The 12,192-nt window shown below is 31.3% G+C and overlaps 1 protein-coding gene across 2 annotated transcripts in view; it reads right to left on the reverse strand.

Annotated features, from left to right (window-relative positions):
• Positions 1-280: 280 nt before the first annotated feature.
• The window catches only part of LOC142317284 (RUN and FYVE domain-containing protein 2-like), a 135,324-nt gene continuing 123,412 nt past the window's right edge, over positions 281-12,192 (reverse strand). Inside the window, exons 11-13 of one of the 2 annotated variants that reach the window (XM_075353701.1) lie at positions 10,216-10,411; positions 4,973-5,206; positions 281-1,429 (exon numbers count right to left, since the gene is read on the reverse strand). In XM_075353701.1, coding sequence (XP_075209816.1) covers positions 1,289-1,429; positions 4,973-5,206; positions 10,216-10,411 — 571 coding nt within the window. In that variant the 3' untranslated portion in view covers positions 281-1,288. The remainder of the gene's footprint in view (positions 1,430-4,972; positions 5,207-10,215; positions 10,412-12,192) is intronic. The other variant, XM_075353702.1, reaches the window with a different exon arrangement.

Genomic DNA, 12,192 nt, shown 5'->3' on the forward strand with positions numbered 1-12,192 from the left:
GTGTGTGTGTGTGTATAGTAATGTTTATTGACAACAGTTAATGAAAGATAAAAGTAAACAAATTTGAAATGTTAAAAACAAATTTACAATATGATTAATATTTAACAATATTAGTATGCCATTTATAATAATTTATCATTTAACAAAAGCAGCCACAAGTAACTATAATACAACAAAGATAACAAAATTATGGTGAAAAGTTTACCTTCTCTATGTATAATAAGATAATGAATATCAGAAACTTTCAGAAGAAAAAAATTTCATACGTTAGATTCATTTATGGTTCTTTTATTTGGTGTAAGTATAAAAAAAATAATATTTTCTATTTAAATAGCTAATCTTACAAAAAAGCTCCAGAGAAGGCACTAATAAACAAAAATTGAGTAAACACAGTTTTTGAATTAATATAAAAATTATTATTATTCATTTTTTAATTTTAATAAATATAATTAAATGTATTATTATTGTTGAAAAATACTGTCGATCTTGAGTAGTTTTTGATGTTTTATTTAAGTAATAATACATAAACAATATACAGATTCTTATAATTTAAATAACAATAAAATATATAAATAAATACTTATTTACAATAATTTAGCACATTAATGCGCTGTTCTCTATTTTTACATTAATCTATGATCTGATGAAAATGATGTATTTAACTGGAAAAAAATCATTAGATTTCTATCCTGTAAGTACTGTAATCATATTTTTGATTAAGCAGTTGTTTGGGTAATGAGTATTTTTACTTTACTATAGAGTAAAAAAATAAATAATTATACATATTATAGTTATACAGCCATATTATACCAGAGAAAAGTTTATATAACAACCCTTAAACTTACATAATTATTAGTCTTATATTTTTCAGTTTCATGTCAATTTCATAAAATAAACTGTTTAATGAATGAACAAAATTATAATTTAACAGATAAGGTAGGCTAATTTAACAAATACTTAATAAAATAAAACAGAATATTTAAAATAATTGAAATGTTGTACATTATAATTCTTTGTAATATATACGTATATAAACATTTAAATCCTCAGCAATATAAAGTAATGACTAAGTTTGGTAGTTTCATAATTGTAAAAACGCATCATAAATTCAATAAAATATTTTTATATTTAATAAATAATTATTTTTATGATTAATTCTTATTTTCAAAACTAACAGATTATGCACCATAATATTTCATGTATACTTTTTACACTGATTTAGTGTCTCCTCTGTTCATGAGCTCATGTTTTTAAAATAACATACATTATGTAAATCTAATTAAAGCTATTATTGAACTACTGAAAATCGAGCTATTAACAATTCATAGCAGGAATCGCACACTCGCACTGGTTTTGCAGAGATTGCCAATGGTGCAGTATTATCTGAACACGCATTACAGAAAATTTCACCACAATTACGGCAATGATGCTGAAAAAAAATTAGTAATTTTCATATTAAAATAAATAAAAAAAATCTATATAAAGTTTATAAATAAAATGTAAATATTACCATAACTGCACATTGTTTTTAATCTTTAATATATACATTTCTTTTAAGTAATTATTTAAGCATGTTAACAGTTTAGTGACTAATCAACTACTTTTGTAAGTGTAGATGTGTAGTTTTGAACAGACTCAGGCTGACCATTCCTAAGATAATTAAACCCCAACCACCAAAGAACACTGGTATCCACAATCTAGTATCCAAATCAATATAAAAGTAACTACTATCTTTAATAGAATTTAAACCTTACAACTGTCAACTCTAAAATCAACTGATTTACGATGATGAGTTTTACTACTAGACCAACCTGGTGAGACAAAATAATTTTACAAAACTACAGTAAATGTGCTAATCAAAATCAAATTATCCAAATGTACATCACATAATTTTAAATATTTTGCCATGGATGCTAGATGATAATGAAAAATGAATAAAAATGTTTATTTTAAGGATAAAATTTTACATTTAAAATGTAGAGAATAATAAAATACATTTTTAGCAACCTAGAGGTAGATTTCATTAATAAAATCATTGTTGTAATTGGTAGTTTACTACTTCCAGTTTGTTACATTGGAGTTTATAATGAATAAAATAATAGCAGGATAATAATCATACCTGTCAACAGGTAATAAACAGCGACAAGTGTTGAGCATTAGTCATCCCAAAGTACAATTTGTTAAACAGATAAATTTCTCACAAAGAAACCTGAACAATTTCAGGATATGTTATACAACTGAAAATAAAGAAAAAGGCTCATAAAAAAATGGGTTTGTAATGTTTCATTTTCGAGTTATAACTGGAAAAAAAATTCACTCTGACTTCAGCTCCTAAAGTAAAATGAAGTCGTATTGAAATGAAATGATGGGTAAATTAGATGGTTTCATACACTTCTTGAACTGAAAAACTGAATAAACTAAGTTCCAGAACTATATCTCAAGTACTTTTAAAAAAAAATTGTTGTAAAACAAAAAAAAATTGGTGTCAAAAACACAATTTTTTTAGGTTTGACATGAAAAAACCTTATGAAATTGTCTGTAAACAAATAAAATTTATGGAGAATTTAATTCTGGGAAAGTCTATTTGAATATCATCAACTGAACACGATGAAGAGTTTAAGAAATTTTACTTTATTAAAAACAAAACGGACGAAAACATGGCAGAAATACTTTGTATTTAATTTTAAACTGAAAGAAAAATCACTTCAGTATTGCAAAAATCTAGACTAAATAAATAAAAATAAACGAAGAAAAATTATTATATTTCACCATCATATTAAACATTTTATACATTATGTAAAAATTCATTATTAGAAAATATTTTTAAAAAATCAATTGAAACTGAGAAATCAGTTGTAAGTTGTAAGTAATTGTAAGTTGGAAGTATTAATAGCTGATCAACAACTGAGATTTGTGTATTGCATAAAACAGTATTGCGTATCTTCAAAATTGAAGAAAATTACAGAGCATGGAACCATCACTGCTATCTGAAAATTTCTCTTTGTTTTCAAATGAAGAATATTCAGATATAATCTTTGTTAACGGTATTGTAATAAACATATGCTTGCTGCACATGCCCTAAAAGGATTCTAAACTGAAAACATTTGCTTCAATATTTCAATGTTTGCACACAATTAGTTTTTTCTATCATTTTCAAGAAAATTTCATCACACAACACACATTCACCCAATAACAGAGTTCATCCCATATTTTAACCAGCATATCTGAAGAAATGGAAGTGACATCTGCTTTAATCATGTGCTTCAAGTAGGGTAGACCAGTATAGGTAAAGCAGACACATACACAAGATTCTTTATAAAACCCTACGGGTAAAAAATCCCATGGGATCAGATGTTGGAGGCAAATGCAAACAATCTCTACCATTGGGTATATGCCAACTGATACAATGATGGGGGAAAAATCATTCAACTGATCCTTTACAGAGTTATGCCAAGGAAAAGGAGTACCTTTTTGGAAACAAAAAGGTAAACAACAAAAAAAACAACGCATTAACATTAGGTTTTGTTTTATGTTGCACAAGAGTGCCAAAGAAGCTCACAAAATGTTAGAATCGGTGTACGGCGATAATGTGCTAACTTTGAAAACTGTGTACAAGTGGTATGAACGATTTAAAATCGGAAATGAGTCTTTTGAAGACGGGCAGAGTGCGGGACGTTCAGTAACCTCAAAAACAGTTGAAAATGTGCAAAAACTGGAAACAATGGTTCGTTCAAACAGGCAAATGACTATTCGAGAGCTATCGGAAGACCTTAACATCTCGTACGGATCCGTTCAAAGCATTTTAACTAATGAATTGCAAATGAGACGAGCGAGTGCAAAATTTGTTCCCAGACTTTTGAGTGATGAACAGAAGGAAAATCGTGTGTCAATTTGCACGGAGTTGAAGGGTCGTCTTCATGCAGATCCGGACTTCATGGCCAAAATTGTAACTGGAGATGAAAGTTGGGTCTATGGCTATGACCCTGAGACCAGAATGCAGAGTTCCCAATGGAAAACCAGTTCATCTCCTCGCCCTAAAAAGGCACGTCAGTCAAAATCCAACATCAAGGTCATGCTCGTTGTTTTTTTTTTTATAGTGAGATCAGAGTTCGTTCCAAGGGAAACAACAGTAATCTCTGAATTTTATAAGGGTGTACTGCAATGTTTGTGAAACGACGTACGAAGAAAGCGACCAGAAAAATGGACCAATGGCTTCCTTCTTCACCACGACAACGCGCCGTGTCACACCTCGCTTCTCATTTGCGAGTTTTTGGCCGAAAAAAGTGTTCTTGTCTGTCCACATCCGCCATACTCGCCAGTTAGCACCATGAGACTTTTGGCTCTTCCCAAAAATTAAAACTGTACTTAAAGGAAAACATTTTGACACCATTGCTGACATTGAGAGGGCCACGACCGAGCAGCTGAAAGCCCTTCCGAAAGACGCCTTCCAGAAATGCCTCCAGTCATGGAGTCAACGTTGGGATAAGTGCATTGCTAGCCAAGGACAATACTTTGAAGGAGATTAAATCGAATTCTATGTAACCTTATTACTTTTTTTAATATTCACCATATTTTTTGATCACACCTCGTATATATACATATAATTTTTCTTTTATTCCTTAAAGGGAAATTGAGTTTATAGACGTAAATGAATACATAAGAAAATCTGGAGCAACTATTTACATATATATATATATATATTATAATATATATAATCAAGGTTTCCTCATTCCATTTTATTCGTTGGTCTCAACTTCTTTGTCAGTCAGAATAATAAGCTATCAATTGTAAAAGGTTGCTCCAATTTTTCTCATGTATTCATTTATGTATATAAACTCAATTTCCCTTTAAGGAGTAAAAAAAAAGGATATATTTATAAACATAAAAATTTACAGAAAGCTGAATACAATATGGTTTATTAGAAATAGAACACTGTTTTGTTAGTATGCAAATATAAAAATAAAAAAAATACCTTTCTTCTGGTTAGGTTGAATTCTTTTTCACAAGCTTTACAATGTGTAGCATCTTTATCTGAAGTCCACAAAGCAACATCAGATTTGCTTCGAGAAACAGATGCTTCTTCTTGTAAATCAGAAACTAGAAGTTTGCTTTTACTAAGTTGGGCTCCTAACTCCTGCAAAGTTAATTCTTGCTCTTTGCACTGCTCTTTTAATCTGAAATGTTCTTCTTGTAATGAAACATATTTCTGTAAACAAAAGTAATTTACACAATTATAATATGAAAACTATAACAAGATTAATACTAAAATAATAAAATAAATGTAAACATTAGGATAAAATATACAACACGAACCATAAAATAGAATAAAAAATTATGTTTAATTAACATTAAATTACATTTCATTATAATGAAATGAATAATTATTTCATTAAAATGAAATAATGAAATGTAGATTGGTGATTAAAAACTGACGAAAAGGTGTCAGTCTGTGGAATTTACAGAACTTGAGGAAGAGGAGGTAAAGAATATTTTTGAGGAGGACATCACAAGAGGTCTGAGTAAAAACGATAAGGTAGAAATATAAAAGAAGAATGAAAGAATGTTAAAAAGGAAATTCTTATATCAGCAGAAGTGAACTTAGGTGGAACAAGTAGAACTGGTAGCAAACCTTGGATATCAGAGAATATATTGTGGCTGATGGATGAACGTAGAAAGTATAAGAATGCTAGAGATGAAGAAAGTAAAGGAACTACTGACAATTAAGAAATACTACACACAGGAAGTGAAAATTAGTGAAAGAAGAAAGGATTAAAGAAAAGTGTTCAGAAGTGGAAAGAGAAATGATCATTGGTAAAATAGACGGAGCATACAGGAAAGTATGGAGAAATTTGTAGTACATAAATTAAAATTTAATAATGTGTTAAATAAAGACGGTACACCAATTTATAATACAAAAGAAAAGGTTGATAGAATAGCACAAGCGAAATGAGCTTTCAGTCAGAAATATAATTTGCTTACATAAAAAATTAATTTAAACGTCAGGAAAATATTTTTGAAAGTACGAGGTGTGTGAGAAAAGTAATGAGATTGGTAACACTGCGAGCGATCTGACAACGCTGTGTCTACTGTTCTGTGCTAGATAGGTTTGTTTATCCCTTCCACATGCTCAATACGAGTTTCAACTCCGTTCAGCAAACACATTATTTTTGACAGTGCCATCAGTGAAGTTGTGTTTTTGTTGTGTGTTACGAAAATGGAGGATCAGAATTTAGAGCAACGTTGTGCAATCAAGTTTTGTGTAAAACTTGGGGAATTCGTGAGTGTGACCTTTGAAAAGTTGAAACAGCCCTATGGGGAACATTGCTTATCAAGAGCACAAGTTTTCCATTGGCACAAATCATTTTTGGAAGGTCGAGAACACGTTGAAGATCAACCTCACTCAGGGAGACCTTCAACTTCAAAATCTGATGAAAACATTGAGCATGTGAGGGTTCTTGTGAGATCAGACCGTCATTTAATACTAAGGATGATGAGTGAACAGTTAAATTTAAACATTTTCACCATACATCAAATTTTGACAGACGATTTGGACATACGAAAGGTTTGTGCGAAATTGGTATCCAAAAACCTCACAATGGAACAGAAGGACAATGGAAGAAACGTGTGTGTTGATATTCTTGGGAGGATAGACAATGACCAAGAATTCTTCAATCGTGTGATCACAGGTGATGAATCCTGGAAATTTGAGTATGATTCTGAAACAAAGTGGCAAAGCGAAGAGTGGCACCCTCCATCATCTCCTCAACCGAAAAATGTTGAGTGAGCAAATCAAAAATCAAAACAATGGTGACTTGCTTTTTTGACAGTAAGGGTATCGTGCATAAAGAATTTGTTCCTCCAGGACAAACTGTCAACCAAGAGTTTTACAAAGGTGTCCTTCAAAGGCTCAGGAAAAGAATGATTCGCGTGAGACCAGACAGACAAATGGATGCTTCATCATGACAATGACCCGTGTCACACGGCCATTTCCATCAGGGTATTTTTGACCACAAAATGCATTGCATTCCTACGGTTCATCAACTCCCACCCCCACCCCTACACCACACTATTCACCTGATTTGAGTCTTTGTGATTTTTTCCTTTTCCCGAAATTGAAACATGTCTTAAAAGGATGTCATTTTGGAACTCTGGAGAACATTCAAAAGACTGTGACTGACCAGTTAAAAGGTCTACCAGTTGAAGCCTTCCAGTGCTGCTACCAGGAGTGGGAATAACGACTCCGCCGGTGTATAGCTGCCCAAGGGAACTACTTTGAAGGGGACAATATCATTGTTTGAAAAAAATAAAAACTTTGGTAAGTAAAAAGTCAGTCTCATTACTTTTCTCACACACCTCGTATATTGGAGCAAAGCTTTATATGGAAGTAAAACTTGGATGATTGGAGTACCTGAGAAGAAAAAGTTGGAAGCTTTTGAAATGTAGTGCTATGGGAGAATGTTAAAAATCAGATGGGTACATAAAGTAACAAATGAAGAGGTGTTGTGGCAAACTGATGAAGGAAGAAGAACTTGGAAAAATATAGTTAAAAAAAGAGATACTTACAGGCTACATGTTAAGGCATCCTGTAATAGTTGCTTTGATATGGATGGACAGGCAGATGGGAAAAATTGTGCAGGCAGGCAACATTTGGAATATGTAAAACAAATTATTAGGGATGTAGGATGTAAGGGGTATACTGAAATGAAACGAATGGCACTAGATAGGGAATCTTGGAGAGCTGCATCAACAAATCAATCAAATGACTGAAGACAAGAAAAAACCATTTAAATATTATGAAGTACATTGAAACTTCTTAGCTGTAACAATACCTGGTCTAGTACATTCTTATCATTGCCTAGCATGGAGCGGTAATTTAAATTTACGATATAAGGCTGCATAACATATGTAATCCACAAGGATGTGGCGCAGTCAAGCAGCAGTCTCATAGTACACATACTGGTGCATTTTCTGCTGACATCAGGCACCTGTGAGTAGCTCTGGTATGTCCTAATTGCAACTGGCAGAGGACCAATTTGTATCGGCTAATTTTTTTACATGAAAAATCCCATTGCAACACAGTAACTTTTATGTGTCAGAGTTTATTATCTACTGTAGCAGTCCAGTCACCTTGCCACCTTCTTCGAAGAGTATGTTTAATAGAATTAATAAAATTAGTATTAGTAACAGGAGTGGTGAAAGACAGTTGACTACAAGCATTTTTAGAAGCAGAATTTGCACGTTTGTTACTCAGGATTCCCACATGACTAGGGAACTAGCAGAAACTCACTTGTGTATTGTGGGAATTCAACTTGGCAACTGGATTATGAATTTTGGTGACAACATGATGTCTAGAAAACAAATCTTCTAAAGCTTGGAGTGCACTACATGAATAGCTACAAATAAGGATGTGATGATGTTTTGACTTAATGATATCCAGTGTCATATTGATGGGATGAAGTTCAGCATTGTAGACACTTGTAATACCAGGTAGACCAAACATAAGGCACATCCAACAATGTGTCTAGTCATTGCATTTGCATTTTATACATAAATGTGTCATGATATTAGTAATTGGATGATGTCATCTGGTTAGATAGTACAACAAACTCCACTAATGCAATAAACTCCCGCCTAAGCCAGGTGACAGTACGGTTGACAAAGAAGAGGCAAACTTTCAGCTTATTTAGTATAATGTAAGCTGTAATCTTACAATATACATATCATCATTTTCCCCCCACAAAAATTACTGTTTTCAGTTTATTTAATAACAGGAGTGGGAGTTCTGTAATGCTTATTTGGACAATACAGAACTACAAATGATGTAACATGTTACAGTGCCAAAGCCATAATGTCAGCCAGAATCACAAGAAAACTAGACAATGTAATACATAGTATTAATATTCAGTCTCCAGTTAAAAGAGTGTGGATAAATATTATGAAGCGTTATGAGTGTGGATAAATATTATAACTATTATGAAGCTGCTCTTTCCATTTCCTTTCAGATCCTATACCTAGTCTCTAACAGATTTCCAACAATGTCTCCTATCTTACCTGTCAGGCACCTTCCTGTTCTTCATGTCTTTACTATTTGCCTTGGAATCTCCTCTTCCTTCATTTTCATGTGATCAAACTATTACTTGAGACTTATATATTATTTCCCTGAAACTATTTGTTGTTAATTCTCCCCTGATTTGCATATTCCACATTCAGTTCCTTGTCTATGTCACTATCTCTCATTATGGGTAGGGATATCAGCCTTAAATCATCAGTCTGTTGTTTTCTTTCCTGTGACAGTCAGTAATGATGGCAGCAACACAAACAATCCTGCCAAAATTTACTGTGGATATTGTGAAATTTATAAGCCTTCAGTGTAATGAATAAAGGAAAAGATAAAGCAAAGGACAAAGGATTGCCAATTCAATAAAGGCTTTACAAATGTTCTTTATAAAAAGGCCTACTGTAAAGAGGGATGATGTTGAAGAATGCATAAAATTGGGAAATCTAGTACTTCAAAAAAAAGCATCTAACCGTGAAATTTCAGACATTTCTCAGAGTATAGTACACAATTATTATTAAAAAACTAGGTCATCATTAACTGTGAGCTAGAAGAGTGCTAAAATTATTGATGACCTAACACAAAAACCAAAGGAGGTATTTATAATGCATTTCTTAGACTGGTAAAAAAGAAGAGAAACAATTTTTTCTCATATACTGATGTGTGACAAAATGTTGATTTTTTTGTAATTATGTCAAAACAACTGCCCAAGCAATGTATCACTAAAATTCAATAAAGACAAAACGATTTAATTAATTCCATTCAGCATAGAAAATAATGGTCACTGATGTTTGATACCAAAAAGGTGTCTTTTAGATTGATTTTATACAGTTAAGAATAACAATTACAGAAAATGTTTATCGTGAAACTATGAAATGATTTCAAAACTGAGCTATGCCATTCAGAATTGGTGATATGGGATGCTAAAGTCAGAAGCTGTTTTAATTCACAATAATGGATACAAATATTTTTAATTATTCTTGAAAAATAATGTTAATGTTGTATAAATGTAATTAGAAATTAGCTAATGAATAGATGAGAAATCACATTGTAACAAAGAAGGAATTTAAGGTTTTGATCTGTGGTTGAAACTACAGATGTAAACTCTAAGAAAAAATATGAGTATTCTACTAAATTTTATTCTATTACTGAATACATACTAAAGAAACAGCTTGCAGTTGAGCAACTTCCTCTTGTAGTTTAGAAATTTTGTCTCTATCTATTACTAAGGTGTTCTGTAAATTCTGTCTCCATTCTCTTTCAACACGAAGTTCACCTTCAAGACCTGAACTTCTTTCTTCAGTTTCACTAGCAGCTTGTTGTATGGCAGCACGCATTTGTTCACTTACCTTCTGCCTAAAAGAAAACAAAAACAATTATTACAAGTAAATAATATAAGAGCAACTTCTATAATATACATTAAACTAGTTTTTAATAATTATGCAATCATGTATATATAAACACAGAAACAAGCATAAAACTTTTTATAATAGATTACACAAACAATGATTAAAAGTACACATCAGCTAAATATCCTCTTGCAAGATATCTAGATAGAAATAAATGAATAAATTTTAACAAGACATCCTAATATAATTCTAACAATGTTAATTTATTTAAAACTTAAGATGACGACTCTTGTAAGCCCAAGCACAATAGTTTGCATGAATTACATTTTTTATAAATGTAAACACAATAATAAAATTGTGTATCTTTAATTTATTTATATTGTATCCATAATAAAAAAGGAAATTACAAAATTCCCTTCTGCAGTTCGACATGTATTCTGTCAAGAGCATAGATCGAACCATAATTAATAAAGTTTTATTTCAGAACACAAAGACTTAACTTTTAATCAAAGATTGTACGGTAAAAAAGATAGTACTTACAAGATTTTGGTAATTAATATTTTATTTTTATATCATTTGGCCAGTAAATACTAGAGTTACATAACGTTAAAATATTTATAAGTTAAATGACAAGTCATTATAGAAAAGTACAGTTTCATACAAAATTTAAATACTTTCTCTTTACACTAGTGTATATGACAATAATTTTTGTCTAACTAAACTCATTTTTCTTTTTTAGTGCAATATAAAATATTTTCTAGGGTAATATTTTGTTAGTGTTGCTAAGGGAATCTTTGAAATGTTTACTATTATTGATTGGTGAGCGTATGAAGTACAAACAAGAAAAAAAACCAGTAATTTCATTTTTTTGAAGGGGTGAAAAACACTTTTGCGTTACCATTGCCCGGAATAAAAATAAAAAAAAAAAACAAATAACTAAACTACACTAAAAAATTAAACAAACAAAAAGTTACAACTAATATCACTGCTAAAATATCACTTAAAACTAAAATCATAGTTGTAAATTTAAAATAAAATATGTTTATGCAAATATAAAATTTAACTAAACATAAATAAAATTTAACGAAGTCTGAGAGGTGTAAAGGGGCCCTCTTCTTGGATAACAGGAATATCAGACATTAACAAAAATTAAAAATTATAAGAAAACAAAAACAACATAGAAAAAAAATATTAAATTCTGTGTAGAATACTGATCCATTAGAGAAATAACAACAACCGGTTTAATAGATTTTTATCATTAAATAGGATATTGTGATTGTTCTTTGATAAATTAGATTTGCAACATAAGGCTATATAAAATATGCAGTCCACAAGAATGTATCACAGTCAAACATCAGTCACTTCATATGCATATTGATGCATTTTCTGTTGACATCAGATAGCTGCGGGTAGCTCTCTTATGTCCTAACTGCAATTGGCAGAGGATCACTTCTTTCCGGCGAACTTTTCTGCATGAAGCATCACATGGCAACATATCTTTGATATGTTGAAGTTTATTATCTACTGTAGCAGTCCAGTCACCTTGCACTTTGCATGAATAGTGTGTTTTACACAATTAATAATGTCGGATGTAGTAACATGAGTGGTGAAGGATAGTTGACTACGTGTCTTTAGCAGCAGAATTCGCAAGTGGCTAGATATCCAGCAGAAACTCACTTGTGATGTGGTGGTTCAACTCAGTGATTGCATTATAGATTTCGGTGACAATAGGATGATTAGAATACAAATCTTCTAAAATTTGGAAAGGACTACATGAATTATTGCAAT

This window comes from Lycorma delicatula, chromosome 1 (assembly GCF_047948215.1).
Source record: "Lycorma delicatula isolate Av1 chromosome 1, ASM4794821v1, whole genome shotgun sequence".
NCBI lineage: Eukaryota > Metazoa > Arthropoda > Insecta > Hemiptera > Fulgoridae > Lycorma > Lycorma delicatula.